The sequence below is a fragment of the Scardinius erythrophthalmus genome, assembly GCF_964197995.2.
Source record: "Scardinius erythrophthalmus genome assembly, chromosome: 18".
NCBI lineage: Eukaryota > Metazoa > Chordata > Actinopteri > Cypriniformes > Leuciscidae > Scardinius > Scardinius erythrophthalmus.
Window position 1 is genome coordinate 3,675,182 of NC_138238.1, and position 23,016 is coordinate 3,698,197.

General features: G+C 38.0%; 1 protein-coding gene across 1 annotated transcript in view; it reads left to right on the forward strand.

The window, feature by feature from the left end:
* LOC308706836 (uncharacterized protein) overlaps positions 1-23,016 on the forward strand; it is a gene marked incomplete at both ends in the record, with an annotated part of 40,434 nt that overhangs the window by 12,367 nt on the left and 5,051 nt on the right. The window contains 13 exons of the mRNA XM_081392702.1: positions 2,977-3,149; positions 3,835-3,905; positions 4,736-4,893; positions 5,656-5,800; positions 6,410-6,553; positions 7,302-7,573; positions 11,260-11,345; positions 12,811-13,104; positions 13,199-13,234; positions 14,883-15,176; positions 15,271-15,306; positions 17,030-17,323; positions 17,724-17,941. Coding sequence (XP_081248828.1) covers positions 2,977-3,149; positions 3,835-3,905; positions 4,736-4,893; positions 5,656-5,800; positions 6,410-6,553; positions 7,302-7,573; positions 11,260-11,345; positions 12,811-13,104; positions 13,199-13,234; positions 14,883-15,176; positions 15,271-15,306; positions 17,030-17,323; positions 17,724-17,941 — 2,221 coding nt within the window. The remainder of the gene's footprint in view (positions 1-2,976; positions 3,150-3,834; positions 3,906-4,735; positions 4,894-5,655; positions 5,801-6,409; positions 6,554-7,301; positions 7,574-11,259; positions 11,346-12,810; positions 13,105-13,198; positions 13,235-14,882; positions 15,177-15,270; positions 15,307-17,029; positions 17,324-17,723; positions 17,942-23,016) is intronic.

Genomic DNA, 23,016 nt, shown 5'->3' on the forward strand with positions numbered 1-23,016 from the left:
TTGAACGTGGAATAACATGCATTGATGAATTGTTCGTTATAAGATAAGAAATGTGCAGAAAGTAAACAGAATCATGTTGAGTTAAATGTGCTCATGATTGGGAATGTGATGTTTATATTACCTTTCATGCAGTGTGTGATATAACTGTTTATGAATGTAAAAGCTCTGCAAAGCTTAAAGATCAAAGTGCATGACAAGTAAAGTTATTGTCTCTTAAAAGAAAGACTTGATTCTGAACTGCTGAAACGAGTCTCACTTCCGTAACATACCTATGTAACAATGTAACAAATTTGCATAATGCCAGCCTGTGGTCTTCATTGGCTGCCTGCAAACAACGTCTACTTTGCTCCGCCCTCAAACACTAGTTGTAGCTGAAGAGTTTGGATCATGTTGTCTACATGTTTGCAGCACTTCGAATCTACTTTACATGCGCTTCCGAAGGATAAGGAGTCGCACTGGAATTGATACGGTAAAATAGACCCTGTCGTTTCTCTTCGTATCACTGTGTATCAAGTGTTGAGGAAGAATGAATTTCAGATATGGTACTGGACGTTTGGTTTCCGACACGTGCTGTAAGCAGTCGACCAATCACAACAGACTGGGCCATCTGACCAATCAGAGCAGAGCAGCTTGTGGAAAGGAGGGGTTTAGAGAAACCGAATCTTTAAATAAACCATTTTCAGACTCTTTGAGAAATTATGTGATGTGCAATGAATAGTATGAGAAAATGAAAGTGTTTTTGACCTTGGATGCATGCAAACTTATCGTAGGAGACTCCAAAACAAAATGATGTACCTTTAAAATAGCATAATAGGGGCACTTTAAAGCATGTCTAAATAGTGTTTTGAACATCATTTTCCAAAAAGAAATGAGATTTTTCATGATATGAGGGCTTTAATACACCAGTGCGTTTAACCCCGGCTCACAGTGGCGTACGGTAATTGTTTGTCCTGTCGGATAAAGCCTTTCTTTGATGTGATTTCTGCAGTGAAGCATCAGACCTCTGGTGGCAGATGTGAGGGAGAAACCCGCTGGGAAGAGCGCTTTACTTCAACACTCACTCGATCCATACTGTCTGCCTCTCTCTGGGGGGTTATGGTCGGCAGGAGTGAGGTGGAAACTGTCGGGGGAAACACTTTTATTCACTCTAGGCGGGATACACAGCAGGACAGGCCGGAAATATCACAGCGAGTCTGACAGAGGGGCTGGATCCAAACTCTCATAGTCTTTAAACACCAAACACATTGCGGAGGTGGATTTCTTTCCACAGTTACTGCAGTATAAAGAACACTAGGGGCCCTATTTTAACTATCTAAGCGCATGGTCTAAAGCGCACAGCGCGAGTTCACTTAGGGCGTGTCCGAATCAACTTTTGCTAGTTTAACGATGGGAAAAATGGTCGGCGCTCCCGGCGCATGGTCTAAAAGGGTTGTCCCTATTCTCTTAATTATTAATGGGTGTGTTTTGCGATTCACGTGCGTTAAACCAACCAGAGTCTCATCTCCCATTCCCTTTAAATGCCAGTTGCACTCACGCCATGGTGGATTCGCTATTTACATGACAGAATTTGATAGTGGAAATACCGAACGCGTCTCCAGAGCGCAAACGGATCTGCTCGTGCGTGAGGTTATCTACGGGACAAGCCGGATTCCACAATATCTTTATGTACACAATAATAATCTTTTACATTGTCATCCTTTTCATTTTAATATTTGGCATGTTTGTGTGCTGCTGCGCGTGTGTGTAATAAGCAGAGTGTACGAGCGTTGTGGACCCGCCTATAGGCGCACATTACTAACACTCTCTTTAAATAACAAATATATAATATATATATATATATATATATATATATATATATATATATATATATATATATATATATATATATTGCCTTTAGAGCAGGTTTCAGTTGGTCAATGGGTCAGTCTGTTTCTGTTGCCTCAAAATAGCAACACGCCAACAATGCGCCAGAACACAGACCAGCAGGCCATGGGCGCACAAATGGAGGCAAATGCATTTGCTATTTAAACAACGTGGCGCTGGATGTGAAAATAATAACTGCGTCGGGCTGAAACTAGCAGAAAACACTTGCGCCGCGCTTAGCGCTGCATTGCACCGGGTGTAAGATAGGGCCCTAGATGTGCTTTTCCTAAAAGCAATAGCGGTGCATTCAAAGCAGTCGTTTGTGGTCACGTTATCTCGATCGATCTGCATGATTTGAGGCATCATCCATGTCTGTAACACTAATGATGTGGGATGAACTGTTATATAGCGTTTAATGTTTAGTGTTAGTTACTGGAACAGACCCCTAACACTAAGTATAAGCAATATTAATAGAAACTAAAAGGAAAATATGAGGCGTTTCAAAATAATTCCTGTTTTTGTAAAAATTCCAGGCATGCCATGGTAATAATAACACAGTGATTATCACGAACGCAGCTTATCTATCTGTGAGATCACTTTGTTTTGTATTCCTCTTTTATGCACTTCCTCCTGGTCAATACTTTCTTTTCTTTAGTTTTGTTTCTTCCCTCAGCGATGGAGAAGAGTTGCGCAAGTCGTTTCATGATGCATTTAATTATTTAATGATAGACTGATTTGTCTGCTACATTTTCAAGGTGTATTTAATTTTAGAATTTTATGAGTTTTATAATTGGGCATTAGTTTATTTCCCATTCTTTTTAATATTTCATAAATAAAAAATTATAATAAAAATGTAAAATAAATAGATACATGTATTTCCTGCCATGTGTATTTATGTTTTACATGTAATTGTAGTTATTTATTTATATATTGAAACATTTCATGACATATTTTAAATATTTTATTATTTTGATTTTTGAACAGCTGTTGCATTTTTCCAAATATACAGAGTTTGATGGTAATATACGTAATGAGTTCATTGTTTCATATTCCTCTTTTATGCACCTCCTCCTGGTCAGTACTTTATTATGTTTTATTTGTTTCTTCCCTCAGCGATGAAGAAGAGTTACGCAAGTCGTTTTCGGAGCTGGGAGAGCATCGAGACGAGTCAAACTCCAGAGGAATGAAGCGGACAGGCAGTGGTTTAGTTTCTCCGTCTGGTTCTCTTCTCTATAAAACGGGTTTCTTGGTGAGGAAGGTCCACGCTGACTGTGATGGAAAGAGAAGTGAGTGATAAAATGGACGCAACATTTCTAGATTATTACATATACCTTACTGTGAGTCATCTTATATAGAAATGTATATTTAGGACATTAGCAGAAGTACTTTTTGCTCTTTTATACGGGCGTTTTGGTTACTTTTGATGATCTTTTCAAATTGTATCTTTAAACTTTACAAAAAAAAAATTGCAACACTTTATTTTAAGGTGACATAGTTACACGTTACGACATATACTTAATATAGCAATAACAGTAAATTATTCATAATTACAAGTATCTAACCCTAACCGTAACTCTATAGTAAATACATGTAATTAAGTACAACGTAACTACCTCACCTTAAAATAAAGTGTAACCCATTTTTTAATGCTATAATATTTTATATCCAGTATATTAGAGATTTAGAACCTTTAACTGATTATGAAATGTACAATATATGCATGTACTTTGTTTAATATTATTTTACAGTAGCATACAATGTCACAAAATGTAAATAATATTATTTCCTCAGAGGTGTAAAAACATCTGGCAAAAAAAAAAAAAGTATTTATTTAGAAGGAAATTCAGGTGTTGTGGGTTTCAATCAAAAACTCTTTAGTCAACACCAGTGTATTGATGTATTTGGTCCATTTTCCTGCATAATAAAAATCTGTTTACATTTTTGTTTGTTTATTTTTCATGTGAAATGCAGCACCTCGTGGGAAAAGAGGATGGAAAACGTTTTATGCTGTTCTTAAGGGACTCATCCTTTACCTGCAGAAGGTGAGTTTCTATCTTCCTTCCTTCCTTCCTTCCTTCCTTCCTTCCTTCCTTCCTTCCTTCCTTCCTTCCTTCCTTCCTTCCTTCCTTCCTTCCTCCTGTTCTTCCTTCCTTTCTCCTGTTCTTCCTTCCTTCTTTCCTTCCTCCTGTTCTTCCTTCCTTTCTCCTGTTCTTCCTTCCTTCCTCCTGTTCTTCCTTCCTTTCTCCTGTTCTTCCTTCCTTCCTCCTGTTCTTCCTTCCTTTCTCCTGTTCTTCCTTCCTTCTTTCCTTCCTCCTGTTCTTCCTTCCTTCCTTCCTTCCTTCTTCCCATCCTTCCTTTTTTCCTCCTGTCCTTCTTTCTTCTCATGCTTTTTAATTTTACATAAATAAAAAATGTTAATACAATTTTATAAAATAAATTAATGTATTTCCCTACTTATGTATTTATACTTACATTTAATTGTAGTTTTTTAATTACGTTTAATGACATGTTTTAAATATTTTTATAGTAAATGTTGATTTATTTATCTCTATATGAGTTTGTTAAATCCCTCCACATACTGTATGTGTGATTATATGTGTGATTTGTTCATTACACAGTTAAATGATAACTCATCGGTATATTAAGTAACAGCACTTTTGCCAATATTTAGTGCCTTTCAAACACATTATATTTGTTTGCCTTAATATAACAACAGCTGTTGCATTTTTCCAGATATGCACAGTTTGATGGTAATATATGTAATGAGTAGAATGACAATATGATCAATAAATCTGTAATGATTACGAGAGTGTACTATGAGGTCATCTCTGATACATGTATTGAATTAATTACTGGATAATTGCTTTTCCAGGGCGAGTATCGGCCGGATAAACAGCTGTCCGATGAGGATTTGAAGAATGCTGTGTCGATTCACCATTCCTTGGCCATCCGAGCCACAGACTACAGCAAACGGCCAAACGTGTTTTACCTCCGGACCGCTGACTGGAGAGTCTACCTCTTCCAGGCGCCGTGAGTTCACACAATTCCCCACAGATAAAGTCCCGTCCTACGTTTTATGATGTTCCAGTTTAATACTTTTTATACTGGAAATGCATTGTGTGACACAGTATTGCAAAAAGATCTCAGGAGATAAATGAGCATTCAGATGCACAAATCTGTGTCACACATTTGTGAAAATCACTTAAGCATCTATGTGCATATGCTTATGTACAAAACGCAAAAACAGTAAGCTTTAACTGGAATAAATCACTGGAATAAATCTGTACAGCACGAGGCTCAGCATTTGGCATCTTTTCGGTCCAATTTATGACAAAACACTTATGCAGTCCCGTCGGCTGTGTTTCTGTCTTTTGTGTGTGTGTGTTCACACACATTCCCGTTCCCCAGGAGAACTCGCTCTGCTCTAGTTGAAGTTTGCCCCAGTTTCAGCTCTCATTGCTTGTGCTGGAAAATCCACTTTTTTTGTGGGTACATGTTTGCACTTATACATACATAAACACTGCTTTTTTTCCTGCGATTCCACGTCTTCTCAGATTGATGGAGCCCTCTTCGGGATTATAGGAAGTGTTGTTCTTCACTAGGATAATTAAAAATATATATATTCATCATACTGCTTCTGTACCATCATTTAACAACCGCAGAGCTCATTCTTGGTCGTTCTTCAAGTGTTACTGCTTGAGAAAATGAATTATACTAGAACCCACACTCTGTTAAAGCCTTGTACTTATCTTTGACTTTTTCTTAAAAAAGTTATTTGATTTGTTTGTGTAGGAATGCTGAACAAATGCAGTCTTGGATCACACGCATCAACACAGTGGCGGCCATGTTTTCAGCCCCGCCCCTCCCTGCTGCCATTGGCTCACAGAAGAAGTTTAGTCGACCACTGCTGCCAGGCTCCGCCTCCAAACTATCACAGGTCAGATGATCACAATAGCATACATGTTGTCATATATGTATCTTATCCTTATCAAATATAAGTCTTTAAAATATGGTTTCATTTTTTAACATCAGTTAACTACATTACATAACAATAAACAATACTTCTGTTGCATTTTTAACCTTTGTTAATGTTAATTTCTACATTTACTAATACATTTTTTTAAATCAAAGTGTGTTATCTGTTAACATTAGTTAATGCACCATGAACAAACAATGAAAAATGTTATTTATATGAATTAACATTAACAAAGGTAAATAAATGCTGTAAAATTATACTGTTCATACTGTAGCTGGTTCTTGTTAACTGATGCATTAAATAATGTTAACAAATGAGTATAAATATTAAATATATGGTAATAAGAATATAAAATGTTAATAAAACAAATATGAATAATAATTTTATAAATATTCTATAATTATTTAATAAAACAATACATTTGAATAATTATTGTACCTATTTGCGTGATGTAGCTGCCTATGTAGGCAGTAGCTCACTGTGAGTGTGTGTGTGTGTGTGTGCTTGTATATGTGTTTATATAAGCTGCAGTATTATAAAGTGTGTGTGTGTTTGTGTGTGTGTGTGTAGGAGGAGCAGGTACAGGCTCATGAAACCCGATTTCGCTCCATCTCCACCGAGCTCGTACAACTGCGCTCTTATCCGCCTGACCGAAAGGTCAAAGGTCGTGAACTTGAGGAGTACCGACTGAGAGAGGAATATCTAGAGTTTGAGGTAAAAAAAAAAGAAAAGTACTGCTAGTGTACCGCATACTGGACAGTATGTGCCATGATAGCGCTTAAAAGTTTGGGGTATTTAAAAAAAAACAGTGTTTTTCCATTTCCTGAAAAGTAGTGATTGTAGTAGTGAATAGTGGTAATCTTTATATACAGTAAAGTCCAGGGGTCAGAAAGTAAAAGTCCTGCCATGTGTCTATTCCACCCATGAACTCATCCAGCTGATTTCACTCATTAGTTCTCCTGGCTGACAAACTGTGCTAATTAGCAAACCCAGGACTTTTACTTTCTGAACCTGGACTTCACAGCTCTGAAATATCAGTACTGTGCAAAAGTCTTAGGCATGCTGGTATTTCCCCCCAAAAAAATGGTTTTAAGTCAGTTATTTATATATTTTGACAGACTCAACAATAGTGAGATCAGATCATACCAGCTGTTTTCAGACTCCTTGATTATACAAAAATCTCACTGGATTATTACAATTAACGACAAAAGAGTGTTTACCAAGAGTGTACCATTAACGAGTGTTTGGAAATGTAAACTGTTATTTCCTACTAACACACTACAGCAAAATATATAAATAACTGACATAAAACCATTTTTTGGGGTGAAAATACTAGCATAGCATGCCTAAGACTTTTGCACAGTTCTGTATATAAACTCCCTGATGACCCATTACTGCTAAAATGGCTGCCCACAATGCAATGCACAGTTGAATGTTGATACAATGCCTCTCTCTCTGTCAGAAAATGCGCTACGAGACGTACAGCATGCTCCTGCGGGCCAAGCAGCGCTGCGGGGGCGATGACCTGTCCGTGTTCGAGTCCATGCTCCTGGAGGAAGGGGCGTTACAGAGAGCTCAATCCAGTCCCACACTACAGGACAGCAGTCTGACCTGCAGCACCAGAGACGGCCCGAGCCCGAGCCAGACCAACACCGCGTGTGGCCCGCAAGAGCCCAACAACGGCTGCTCCCGCGGACAGGGCCAGAGACACAGCTACCGGCAGGCCGTCCGCAAGTGAACCCGCGGGAAGCTCGCGTTACCGGAGAGGAAGTGAGGTCTCTCTCTTTCCTGTGTGCGCCCTCCTGCTCTGTGCCATCAGGAAGTGGTGTTGATTCTGACTGAATCTGACTCTGTGATTGGCTGATGGGTGGGTGATGTCACAACACAAGGTGCTATGGAATCTGGTCGGGAGAACGTGTTTCTCGGAAGGGAATTACGAAATGCATAAAATGTTCCTTTGCCTTCTAGTTCTCGGTTTCTTCTGCAACTTTTCGCCATTCATCGCACACTACCTAGGCCTGGCGTGCTTAAACATCTTCAAAACCATATAAAAATACCATATTGTTGGCAGGTTTTTAGTTTTGCATCCTTAGAATTAACTCATTTGTTTACAAAGCATATTCACGCGACGAGATACGATGCCTGAGAACGACGTCTAGGATCGGGAAAACACAATGCTTGTTATCTGTCATACGGGCGTCTATTTTTGCGTGGCGTTTAGAACCGGTAGACGAACAGAAAAACAGGTTATCTGAACTAACTAGCCCGTATGCAACTAGTCATTTCCACATGTTGTTCTCCAACATTAGCAATCTGTAACTGTACAATAATGCACAAGGACATCATAGTCACGAAATACACCTTTACAATCCATCCATTTGCACAGCAAAACCCTAAAACGCCTTTTGCACTGAACACTAAGTATTATTACACTGCAGAACTCATTTGCTTAATCAGTATGTCTGTCTTTTTTTCGATAAAAACATTGAAACGTCCTTAAAATGAGACGAGAAACACATTTTGTGTATCAAGTCTTGAATTAAGCAGATTCCTCTACTTTTTAAGCACAAACCCTAGTTAAATTTTGTTTGATTTATGCGTTAAACCCTTTGTGGAAAATAAACTTAATTCAAGATATCATCTCTGAAAACATGCATTAATATGCAAAAGGATGTTTAGATATTTTTAGAGAAAAAAACGTTTGAGAAAATGATTTCTGCAGTCGAGCGAACGTACAGAGACGCGTAGATTTTGTCTGTATAGTTCATTTCTTGAATATGCTCTATTTTAGCTTCTTGTCCTTGTCTTTCTGCATTATTCTCTTGGCTGAATGTTGTCTGCTGTGTACGGCATGGCTGACTAGTGACAATCTTTGGTGTTTTGGAGCCGGTAGGAGGCACGCGGTGTGTAGTTCACGAGTCGAACGGACCTGTTACCCACGCAGCGCACTGAATGTCATCTTTTTCCTGTTAAATGCAGTTAGTCAGTGTTTAAGACGCACTTCCCCTTATTGCTTTCTTATGTAATCGAGGAAAGAGAGTCTGTATATGCGCAAAAATATATCACCTATATAAGGAATGTTTTAAAACTTATAATGAATGTGGTGTGTCAAAATCCAAACTGCCACATGCAATATTCAGCATAGGCCTGTTTGTGTGATCAACGCATATGTGGATGTTTAAATACACGGCACGCGGCTTCCTGTGACACGACGACCAATACTTCGAACGGGTGCTTGAAACCCTTGAATGTACCATGTGTTTCACCACGGTGAGGAGATTCTGGCATCACATTTCAGTCTCGAGCATTGTTTTTCTTTCATGGTTCCTTTTGCAGATACTGTGTGGTGTTTCAGTGGTGTAACAAACATTTCTGGGTCTTGAGTCGAAGCTGCGTATCTTACTGTTACAGTGAGTCTAAAGGGCAAAAGAAATACAAGAGGTCTAAAAGTAAAAGTAAAAAAAAAGAGTCTGTTTATGAACTTTGTAATGTTGTTTGGGTGAATATTGAAAAAAAAAATCATGTCCAAGTCACATTTCACCCCAAAGTCCAAAAAATAAAAATAAAAAAAGGATCATTAGGTTCATTTAGTTGATATTGACATTGTGACATTTCATCTCCAAATCCCAGTACTTTAATGCATTTATTTTGCAATAAACAATGCTCATTAGATTCTGTTTACTCTATTAGAGTGACAAACATGCTGTAGTAAAATTATTTGTATTGGCATAGGCATCACACACTCACACACATGTAATGCCAATGGCAAAATATATATATATATACATTGCAAAAACCTTAATGATCCAAAAAATAGGCTTCATCATCCAAAACGTGTTTTTTATTGATTTGGGGGTGAAATCATGATAAGATTCACTCAATTCATCATCAACCACTAGAGTTGATTTCGATGATGAAATCTGCTGTTGTACCTATAATACAGTACACCTTATCAATACAGCGCTGTATATCCAGAGAGCATGATGTTGAATAGTCTTGTGCGTTTCTCGGTGAATATAAAGTGGGAAAGCCATTCTCTGCTCAGGTGTCATGAATATAATGTAACCCTTGCAATGCATTCCTCTACCAGCAGAGAGCGCTGTCTCCAGCCATTGTAATGCCGCAAGCACTGGGACGATAGTAGAAAGATCCACTGACGCATTGCTGGGTTTGTGTTTGTAATACATATTTATTTGTCATTTTGTTTACTTTTCATGTAGACTGAAGTAATGTGTCTTGGCGTAACCACTCGTCTGGTTACCTGTCGATTTATTGTCTGCTGTCTCTCTAATTCTGCATACACACACACACACGATGACAATGAGCGTCTGTCGTGTCCTGCTATGATGAAATCAGTCGTCTCTGACCATTATGGTTATCATATAATACTATATTTTTATTTAAGCAGCACCTGAATGTACATAAACAGCATGAAATTCTTCTTCTCTCATCTGCATCTTGTGTCTTGTTTGTTCTGAGGTGAATATATGCATCATTTCTGTTGTTGGTTGAGTGTCGTCTGATGACTCTTGGTGGAGGATTGCTGCTTGTTTAAGCTTGTTATAATTGTAAATGAGGACAAAACTGAAATTGTTATAGAGTGAAAGTGAAGGAAACACTAAGATGTTTTGTTTACTTATTATTTCTCTGACGTTTCTTTATTCTTTCACTTTGTTCCTGGTCTTTCATACAGTATGTGGTTCGCTTGTAAAAAGTTCTGTAAGGACCGTGTTTGTACAGCCTCTCTTTATGATGGCCTAGAATACAGAAATAAATAACAGACTATAATGAAATGCACCAAACTTACCGTGTCAAGTTCTTGATTGCATAAAACAGCAGAAGTTAAGTTATTTAAATCAGTTCAGAATTGTTCATATTACAATTAGTGGTGCTTTGCTTGATTTCCACATTGTGTGAATTATATTAAAACACTGTTTTTTGAGGGGTCAGTGTTTTTAAAGGTGTTTTCAGGATGTTTAGTACATGCACTGACACCCCAGAGTCAGATGAGGTTAGGTGGGATTATGTTGTGAGTGAGTTCCTTTCATACATGTATTAAAAATAACAAATATCATAATGCAATAAGCGACCCTACCCATTAGTTTGACGTCAGTTCAAACATGACACTAAGCAACAGCGCTAGAAACACTGCAGGTTTGTGGCACACTACCACAGGTTTTGTTTTGCATAACTTCTTTAACCATATCCGTTGAAAACCAGTACGAAGTGTCAGACAGAGCCAGGACAGGAAGGGAAAGTAATTCTGAAACTTAAACTTAATCTTATTTATGTGCTGTGGAATAAACTCACACAGTGTGAAGACATACAGACTGTAAGTGACTCCTCTTTAAAGTCATTATACTCTCTAATTTGTGGTTCCTCCTTATTAATTCTAAATGCAAATGTCTTCTTTATTGCAGAAACAAAACCATGAGTGCCGGAAATGCTGTGCAACTGTTGGTTCTGGTTTTGACATCTACCACCATCTCTCAAGTTTATGGTGATGGTAAGATAATAAACTAAATCTAAGATAGTGTAAATCATTACACATTTAAGTGAAATCCATCATGTTGTTTCTTCCAATTAATGTTTTTATATTCAAGCTCTTTTTTCATTATACAATGTGTTCATGTACTTTAGTAAGAACATCGTTACATTTCACATCAAGTCTGCTGGATCTCGTCTTTTTCTATTATATCTGATGCAGATGATTAAAAGAAAAGGAAAGTTGCATGCAGATACAGTACATCTATTATAAGTGCTATAAAACACTGTTCCTGGGAAACAACATTATGTCATAAATATATTTCCAGCAGTTTTCTTAATTTGTTTTATTTGGTAATCATATAGATTCATCTGTCTTTAGCAGAACAAGTGGCAAAAGTTCATTTAGTCACATAAGCAACCCATTTTTAATTAGTTTATTGTTTATTCGTTCACTTTTGCCATTTTATATTTTGTGTTTTATCAAAACTGCTGTATTATACTGGTTTTAGCAATGAATGGTGCGCATCATGAGGGTACAATTCATAAATAATAAAAAGATATATATAACTCTCCAATTAACAGAAATGGCAGGATTTTTGGCTAAGAAATCAAATACACTGCTGAACAAAAACCAATAACTTTAATTCCATATTTTTTTTTTCCTGTATTGTCCTAATGACAATTTTATGATTGGTTTGTGTAGCCTACAAAAGCTTATGGATTAATTAATCATGCATTTTATGTACAAAATGTAATTTTTATCACAGAATAAGGCAGAAAATATATATTTTTAGTTTTTAAAAGATATATCACTTAGCACTGCATTATTCATATACTTTATTATTATGAATATAGACAGAGATGGTTTGAAAAACACATAAATCATGTAATTTGTCGCAATCGTGTGTTTATTGTCTTCACGTTTCATCAGTCAAAATGTTTCTGGATGTCTTGCACCAATTCTACAATTTCCTATATATCATAATCATTTGAGCTCATTGTTTCTGCCTTAAATTATTACATTGTTTAAATTAATACATTTTTAGCTAACTGATTTTGTATATGTACATTTCTGAAATACATAAATTAGACAGTTACGTCTGATAACAGATCACTAACTGTAATGTGGACTCGTGCATTTTCTTTAAACTGCTGTGAAAGGACTTGTATTGTGAAAAGAGATTTCCTGCAACATCATAAATTATTACTTCTATGAGTCTGTTTTGGACTTTCTGCGAGAGAGCGCCCTCCGGCTTCCAGTATGATTGAAACACATCGCCTCGTTTTGGATGAGAATAAAACGTCAGGTCATGCATAGACTATCGTGTCTCTTTGAATTTAAATCAAAATTTATTAATATTGGCTCATGAAATCTCTAGTGAACACACTTGCCCAAAAACGTGTGTGGGACAAGTCCCACAGTCCCCCAAGTATTCTATGCACATAAGTTGCTGTATTATATGATATACACTGTTATTTTTCAGATTACATCAGTGTAAGCTGTGAGGATGTGACTGGAACTGTGAGGAAAGAAGTAACTCTCAACTGCAGCGTCTCTCTGAAGAAGTCTGGATGCTGCATTACATTCTATAAGTATCAATACCCTAAGAAATATAATGACTCCGCAATCTGTAGAGAAATGTTTCCTCAGGACTGTGAACAGAGAAACAGCTTCACATGCAGCTTCAGTTCAACTACAGTAATGACGGGAGAATTCAGATTCTTTATCCAAACAAATTGTGGAAATAAAGGAACAGAATTCACTGTGAACATAACAGGTACAGTATATAATACTGCTGTTTATAATTCAATAAATGTTTGCAACTGTACTTTTATTTTCATTTCTAACAGTGGTTTAAAATCTGTTCACAGAGCCCAGTAAACCTGAACCTGTCACTGAAGATCCTGGTAAGGAAGATATTATATTGTATTATAATTATTTATTATTGAGTATGAATTCAGGTTACTTACAGAACTTACAGAAAGCTCTTATATAGTTGTTATATATAAAACAACTTCCTGCTGTTGTTATATAACAAGAATATCAAGTAGTTACATAACATGAATTGATGTTCATGTTAATACAGAATTTGTGCACCATATTCAGATATAATTGATTATTTACTGACACAAATTACTATAAAAATGGAAACTGGTCTTCTGTCACTTTTCAGAAATAATCAGAAATAAATGACTTTATTACACATTTAATAAATCATTACACAATTAAGTGAAATCCATCATGTTGTTTCTTCCAATTAATGTTTTTTTGCTCAAGCTCTTTTTTCATTAAACAATGTGTTCATGTACTTTAGTAAGAACATCGTTACATTTCACATCAAGTCTGCTGGATCTCGTCTTTTTCTATTATATCTGATGCAGATGATTAAAAGAAAAGGAAAGTTGCATGCAGATACAGTACATCTATTATAAGTGCTATAAAACACTGTTCCTGGGAAACAACATTATGTCATAAATATATTTCCAGCAGTTTTCTTAATTTGTTTAATTTGGTAATCATATAGATTCATCTGTCTTTAGCAGAACAAGTGGCAAATGTTCATTTAGTCACATAAGCAACCCATTTTTAATTAGTTTATTGTTTATTCGTTCGCTTTTGGCATTTTATATTTTGTGTTTTATCAAAACTGCTGTATTATACTGGTTTTAGCAATGAATGGTGCGCATCATGAGAAATCAAATACACTGCTGAACAAAAACCAATAACTTTAATTCCATCATTTTTTTTTCCTGTATTGAACTAATGACAATTGTATGATTGGTTTGTGTAGCCTACAAACGCTTATGCATTAATTCATCATGCATTTTATGTACAAAATGTAATTTTTATCACAGAATAAGGCAGAAAATATATATTTTTAGTTTTTAAAAGTTATATCACTTAGCACTGCATTATTCATATACTTTATTATTATGAATATAGACAGAGATGGTTTGAAAAACACATAAATCATGTAATTTGTCGCAATCGTGTGTTTATTGTCTTCACGTTTCATCAGTCAAAATGTTTCTGGATGTCTTGCACCAATTCTACAATTTCCTATATATCATAATCATTTGAGCTCATTGTTTCTGCCTTAAATTATCACATTGTTTAAATTAATACATTTTTAGCTAACTGATTTTGTATATGTACATTTCTGAAATAAATAACTTAGACAGTTACGTCTGATAACAGATCACTCTAACTGTAATGTGGACTCGTGCATTTTCTTTAAACTGCTGTGAAAGGACTTGTATTGTGAAAAGTTTTGTGAATCATTTCCTGCAACATCATAAATTATTACCTCTATGAGTCCTCCGGCTTCCAGTATGAATGAAACACATCGCCTCGTTTTGGATGAGAATAAAACGTCAGGTCATGCATAGACTATCGTGTCTCTTTGAATTTAAATCTAAATGTATTAATATTGGCTCATGAAATCTCTAGTGAACACACTTGCCCAAAAACGTGTGTGGGACAAGTCCCACAGTCCCCCAAGTATTCTATGCACATAAGTTGCTGTATTATATGATATACTCTGTTATTTTTCAGGTGACATCAGTGTAAGCTGTGAGGATGTGACTGGAACTGTGAGGAAAGAAGTAACTCTCAACTGCAGCGTCTCTCTGAAGAAGTCTGGATGCTGCGTTACATTCTCTAAGTTTCGATATCCTGAGAAATATAATGACCCCACAATCTGTAGAGAAGAGTTTCCTCAGGACTGTGAACAGAGAAACAGCTTCACATGCAGCTTCAGTCCAACTACAGTAATAACAGGAGAATTCAGATTCTTTATCCAAACAAAATGTGGAAGTAAAGGAACAGAATTCACTGTGAACATAACAGGTACAGTATATAATACTGCTGTTTATAATTCAATAAATGTTTGCAACTGTACTTTTATTTTCATTTCTAACATTGGTTTAAAATCTGTTAACAGAGCCCAGTAAACCTGAACCTGTCACTGAAGATCCTGGTAAGGAAGATATTACTTTGTATTATAATAATTTATTATTGAGTATGAATTCAGGTTACTTACAGAACTTACAGAAAGCTCTTACATAGTTGTTATATATAAAACAACTTCCTGCTGTTGTTATATAACAAGAATATCAAGTAGTTACATAACATGAATTGATGTTCATGTTAATACAGAATTCATGTACCATATTCAGATATAATTGATTATTTACTGACATAAATTACTATAAAAATGGAAACTGGTCTTCTGTCACTTTTCAGAAATAATCAGAAATAAATGACTTTATTACACATTTAATAAATCATTACACATTTAAGTGAAATCCATCATGTTGTTTCTTCCAATTAATGTTTTTATATTCAAGCTCTTTTTTCATTAAACAATGTGTTCATGTACTTTAGTAAGAACATCGTTACATTTCACATCAAGTCTGCTGGATCTCGTCTTTTTCTATTATATCTGATGCAGATGATTAAAAGAAAAGGAAAGTTGCATGCAGATACAGTACATCTATTATAAGTGCTATAAAACACTGTTCCTGGGAAACAACATTATGTCATAAATATATTTCCAGCAGTTTTCTTAATTTGTTGTAATTTGGTAATCATATAGATTCATCTGTCTTTAGCAGAACAAGTGGCAAATGTTCATTTAGTCACATAAGCAACCCATTTTTAATTAGTTTATTATTTATTCGTTCGCTTTTGGCATTTTATATTTTGTGTTTTATCAAAACTGCTGTATTATACTGGTTTTAGCAATGAATGGTGCGCATCATGAGGGTACAATTCATAAATAATAAAAAGATATATATAACTCTCCAATTAACAGAAATGGCAGGATTTTTGGCTAAGAAATCAAATACACTGCTGAACAAAAACCAATAACTTTAATTCCATCATTTTTTTTTTCCTGTATTGAACTAATGACAATTGTATGATTGGTTTGTGTAGCCTACAAACACTTATGCATTAATTCATTGTGCATTTTATGTACAAAATGTAATTTTTATCACAGAATAAGGCAGAAAATATATATTTTTAGTTTTTAAAAGTTATATCACTTAGCACTGCATTATTCATATACTTTATTATTATGAATATAGACAGAGATGGTTTGAAAAACACATAAATCATGTAATTTGTCGCAATCGTGTGTTTATTGTCTTCACGTTTCATCAGTCAAAATGTTTCTGGATGTCTTGCACCAATTCTACAATTTCCTATATATCATAATCATTTGAGCTCATTGTTTCTGCCTTAAATTATCACATTGTTTAAATTAATACATTTTTAGCTAACTGATTTTGTATATGTACATTTCTGAAATACATAACTTAGACAGTTACGTCTGATAACAGATCACTCTAACTGTAATGTGGACTCGTGCATTTTCTTTAAACTGCTGTGAAAGGACTTGTATTGTGAAAAGTTTTGTGAATCATTTCCTGCAACATCATAAATTATTACCTCTATGAGTCCTCCGGCTTCCAGTATGAATGAAACACATCGCCTCGTTTTGGATGAGAATAAAACGTCAGGTCATGCATAGACTATCATGTCTCTTTGAATTTAAATCTAGATTTATTAATATTGGCTCATGAAACCTCTGATGAACACACTTGCCCAAAAACGTGTGTGGGACACGTCCCACAGTCCCCCAAGTATTCTATGCACATTAGTTGCTGTATTATATGATATACTCTGTTATTTTTCAGGTGACATCAGTGTAAGCTGTGAGGATGTGACTGGAACTGTGGGTGAAGAAGTAACTTTCACCTGCAGCGTCTCTCTGAAGAAGTCTGAATGCTGCATTACATTCTATAAGTATCAATACCCTGAGAAATATAATGACCCCACAATCTGTAGAGAAATGTTTCCTCAGGACTGTGAACAGAGAAACAGCTTCACATGCAGCTTCAGTCCAACTACAGTAATGACGGGAGAATTCAGATTCTTTATCCAAACAAAATGTGGAAGTAAAACAACAGAATTCACTGTGAACATAACAGGTACAGTATATAATACTGCTGTTTATAATTCAATAAATGTTTGCAACTGTACTTTTATTTTCATTTCTAACTGTCACATGCCTGTCCTGTCTTGTTATGCACATGGGTGTTTTGTTATGTTGGGCCATGTGCTCGTGTCTATTGTCTAGCCCCTCCCATCTTGTTATCTGATTATTGGTTTATTTATCCCACCTGTTTGTCTCGTTACCCTCCTTTGTTTGTTCCCCTATTTAGCCTCCTTGTGTTTGTAGTCTTGTGCTGGTTCGTTGTCTGAAGTTACCTGTTCCTGATGTTACCTTCCCGCTGGTTATCTGTATCTGGAGTTTTGTTCTTTGTTTGTCAGTTGTCATTAAATCACCCCTGCATTTGAATCCTCGTCTCACGTACTGTTTCATGACAGAACGAACCAGCCAAAGTATGTGGATTCAGCGGGGTGAGTTTTTTCCTGATGAGGATAAGGGATCTTCAATTTCCTTGTTGGAGTATTTCGCAAGATGTGCTCAAAGGACTATGGAGGAGGAGAGGATCCTGGCAGAGGACGGTCCGCAGAGGGGCAAGCTTTCACCGCTGGTCCCGAAACGGAGGAAAGGAGGGAAGAACCCCTCCGTCCCAGTTCCGGTGGTCCCAGTTCCGGTGGTCCCAGTTCCGGTGGTCCCAGTTCCGGTTGTCCCGAAACGGAGGAGGAGGGGAAGGAAGACTTCCTCCATGCCAGTTCCGGTGGTCCCAGTTCCGGTGGTCCCAGTTCCGGTGATCCCGAGTCCAGTGGTCCCAGTTCCGGTGGTCCCAGTTCCGGTGGTCCCAGTTCCGGTGGTCCCGAGTCCGGTGGTCCCAGTTCCGGTGGTCCCGAGTCCGGTGGTCCCAGTTTCGGTGGTCCCAGTCTCGGAGGTCCCTGTGCAGTCTGAGATAGACAGAGCAGCTGAGACTCTGTTGGATTACTTCGAGAGACTTTACAAGATCCTAGAGTGTCCCAGAACTGTTCACGTCACATCTGTCGATCCAGAGACTGTCCACGTCACGTCTGCCCAGTCAGAGATTATTCACGTCACGCCTGCCCAGCCAGAGACTGTTCACGTCGCGTCTGCCCAGACAGAGACTGTTCACGTCACGCCTGCCGAGTCTGGGTCTTCGGACAAGATGGCTGCCGCCGAGAGCGTTCACGTTACGTTCGCCGAGCCTGTGTCCCCTGACGAGAGGGCCGCAGTCGAGCCGGTGGTGTCTGTTCCTGAGCCTGAGCCGGTGGTGTCTGTTCCTGAGCCTGAGCCGGTGGTGTCTGTTCCTGAGCCGGAGCCGGTGGTGTCTGTTCCTGAGCCGGAGCCGGTGGTGTCTGTTCCTGAGCCGGAGCCGGTGGTGTCTGTTCCTGAGCCGGAGCCGGTGGTGTCTGTTCCTGAGCCGGAGCCGGTGGTGTCTGTTCCTGAGCCGGAGCCGGTGGTGTCTGTTCCTGAGCCGGAGCCGGTGGTGTCTGTTCCTGAGCCGGAGCCGGTGGTGTCTGTTCCTGAGCCGGAGCCGGTGGTGTCTGTTCCTGAGCCGGAGCCGGTGGTGTCTGTTCCTGAGCCGGAGCCGGTGGTGTCTGTTCCTGAGCCGGAGCCGGTGGTGTCTGTTCCTGAGCCGGAGCCGGTGTCTGTTCCTGAGCCGGAGCCAGTGTCTGTGTCTGTTCCAGTTCCTGAGCCTGTGGTGTCTGTTCCTGAGCCCTCAGTGACCGCGACACTGGCCATTATGGCCACAGCCATGTGGTGTGTGTGGGCTACGCACACACTTGGGCCGGTGGTGTCTGTTCCTGGGCCGGTGGTGTCTGTTCCTGGGCCGGTGGTGTCTGTTCCTGGGCCGGTGGTGTCTGTTCCTGGGCCGGTGGTGTCTGTTCCTGGGCCGGTGGTGTCTGTTCCTGGGCCGGTGGTGCCAGTTCCAGTGCCTGAGTCGGTGGTTCCAGTGCCTGAGTCGGTGGTGCCAGTTCCAGTGCCTGAGTCGGTGGTGCCAGTTCCAGTGCCTGAGCCGTTGGTGTCTGTACCAGTTCCTGCGCCGTGGCCACCCGAGGGGTCTTGGCCGCCCGATGGACTGTTGTCGCCGCCCTGGCCGCCCGAGGGAAAGTCTCTGCCCTGGCCACCCGATGGACTGTTGTCTCTGCCCTGGCCGCCCGAGGGAAAGTCTCCGCCCTGGCCGCCCGAGGGGTCGTCTCCGCCCTGGCCGCCCGAGGGGTCGTCTCCGCCCTGGCCGCCCGAGGGAAAGTCTCCGCCCTGGCCGCCCGATGGACTGTTGTCTCCGCCCTGGCCGCCCGAGGGAAAGTCTCCGCCCTGGCCGCCCGAGGGGTCGTCTCCGCCCTGGCCGCCAGATGGACTGTCGTCTCCGCCCTGGCCGCCAGACGGACTGTCGTCTCCGCCCTGGACTCCCGAACATTGTGTGCTTCCCTGGCTTTCTGAACTGTCCATTCCCCTCGTCCCGCCCTGGTCTGTCCCTCCCGTCCCGCCCTGGTCTGTCCCTCCCGTCCCGCCCTGGTCTGTCCCTCCCGTCCCGCCCTGGTCTAATGGAGCGTCTGGTAGCCGCTCCGTAGGGAGGGGGTAATGTCACATGCCTGTCCTGTCTTGTTATGCACATGGGTGTTTTGTTATGTTGGGCCATGTGCTCGTGTCTATTGTCTAGCCCCTCCCATCTTGTTATCTGATTATTGGTTTATTTATCCCACCTGTTTGTCTCGTTACCCTCCTTTGTTTGTTCCCCTATTTAGCCTCCTTGTGTTTGTAGTCTTGTGCTGGTTCGTTGTCTGAAGTTACCTGTTCCTGATGTTACCTTCCCGCTGGTTATCTGTATCTGGAGTTTTGTTCTTTGTTTGTCAGTTGTCATTAAATCACCCCTGCATTTGAATCCTCGTCTCACGTACTGTTTCATGACACTAACATTGGTTTAAAATCTGTTAACAGAGACCAGTAAACCTGAACCTGTCACTGAAGATCCTGGTAAGGAAGATATTACATTGTATTATAATTATTTATTATTGAGTATGAATTCAGGTTACTTACAGAACTTACAGAAAGCTCTTATATAGTTGTTATATATAAAACAACTTCCTGCTGTTGTTATATAACAAGAATATCAAGTAGTTATATAACATGAATTGATGTTCATGTTAATACAGAATTTGTGCACCATATTCAGATATAATTGATTATTTACTGACACAAATTACTATAAAAATGGAAACTGGTCTTCTGTCACTTTTCAGAAATAATCAGAAATAAATGACGTGTTAAAGGATGCTTAAAGTCCAAGAAAGTGTTCAAATATTGATCATGGACGAGTTCCCAAATAATGACCTGATATGTTTTGAATTTTAATATAATACTGTTGTTTATAATTCAATAAATGTTTGCAAATGTGCATCTATTTTTAGTCTAGTAGTTTAAAAAAAATTGTTAAAGCTATATTTAATTATACATTTTTATAAATACATTTTTCTGTCTACTTGTATAGACAGAAAACTGTTCTTTAAACCAGCTACAAATAAATGATTGAGGCCTGGTTTCACAGACAGGGCTTAGATTAGTCAGGATTATGCCTTAGTTAAATAAGGACATTCAAGTAAATGTTTTAAATATGCCTTAGAAAACAAAAACACATAAGGCCTACTGGTTTGCATTTTGGAGAGAGAAAAAACAATGCCACTGATATATTTTAAGAAATGTCAGTGCAAATTGCTTTAAGTTAAGACAAACATGCATTTTAGTCTGAGACTAGCTTAAAGCTTGTCTGTGAAACCATGCATTAGTGTTAAAGTTTAAGAAGGAAACTGATATATGATCATGGTTTCCATATAAACACATCAGAGTGCACAGATATCAATATGCATGTGTTAAGAAATCAGTTTGACCAGATTCTCAGCAGAATAATCATATTGTGATGTGATGGAGAATCTCACTGTCTGATAGGCTGATATTGTGAATTATGGTTTTAATGGTTTGTTTAATGCAACTTTCCAGAGAAATCCAGCGAGAACGTATCAGGAACATCTCAACAAGACACCGCAGAAGATGGTCTGCCTTTTAAAGGATGTCTTCAATACTGATTTTGTCTTAGACAGTCATATATAGTTTACAGTATATATTAAAATGATACTGTAATTATGCTGTACATGCAGTTTTGTAATAGTGTGAGTACTGTGGTATTGTACAGTGTGCCTTATTGTTAAAAAACAATGTGATGAATAAAGACTTCTCTGTAAAGATGAATATCTGAAACACGATGATGATGGGTACGGTAAGTTATACCAGTGAAACTAGTAAAGTCAGTGAAGAAGAGACACACAGATGATCAATATGCCTTATTTATTTGTGTAAAACTAGTGAACTAAACTTATTCTCCGGGAAATCTTTAGACATCTGTTATTAAATGTTGGATAGAAATATAATTCTTTTAAATGGTCAGCATATACAGTAGATTTCACTTCGATTTTGTTTTCCACATTCTGAGGAATGAGTTGGAGCTACTGTATTTAAACTATTCCATAAAAGAAATAGTCGATTTTGAGAAGAACTTCTGCGAACCCACAGGCACTATCTATTTAGAAAGATTGACCATAAAAATATAATATATGGGATATATAATTATAAGGGAGAGCGGGACACAACCTAACGCTTTTGGACTTTCTCAGTTTGTGTAAACCCACTTATAGGGTTCAGGGTATTTATTTTGTCCCACATTAATTTCACACGTCTAGTACAATTGTGTGGTTTTGTTTCAATAATACAGTGTACAAAAATGTCTCAACTTACCCCAAAGAATGGAAGTGAAATGTGACAACATGCCCCATATATGTGGTACATTGTAACGACCATATGACAGATTAAAAAGTTATCTGATAATAAAAGAATTATACAAGACAAACCAAAATATTTTCTCAATAACATTCAATTAGTATTTTTTTGTATATAAAATAATGGCATTTTTTAATAATTAAAAATAAACTAATTTTTAAGTTTGACAACAAACACAGCCATACAGCATAGTTCAAAACAATAATAATAATTCATAATTTCTAAACATTGACTCTCAGTCTTTATAGACATTTTTCTCATGGTTTCGCAATAGAATTCAGAATAGAATAGTTCTAATAGTAACAATAGTTTAATAGTTTTCATTGTAACGCAGTGTTCCCCACCTGCACAACTGATTAAACCCGGCTAGTGTCTTCTGCTACTTAGCGAAGCATTAAAGAACGATCTCAACTGTTAAATAACAGATGGGAGATTAAAATAATATCAGATTTGTCTAATTTTAAATAAACACAAAAAACAGAGATGAAAATTTTACAAAAGAAATTTACTTTAAATAAATGTTCAGTGATATCTTACAAATATCTTACATTAGCCTATATAATAATAATTATTCAGTTATTTTTAGCATCAGTTCCAGTGGCCTCCACAGTAGTGCACAACATTCCTTAAATGGTTTTCTTGTGAATTTGGATTTGGTGACAGATAATACTGTAGATTATAGGCCTATACTATAGCCTATTGATATATTATACGATTATATTATTAAGATACAGGCCTAGGCCTATATATAATATATTATATTGTATAGGATATTGTACATAAGACTATATTATACTATAGTGAAGTGTAGGGGTTTTGTGTGTTTGCTGTCTTTAGCTATACTAAATGCCACATATGAAGCCAGAACAAGACTGGATATCAGTACGAATCTAG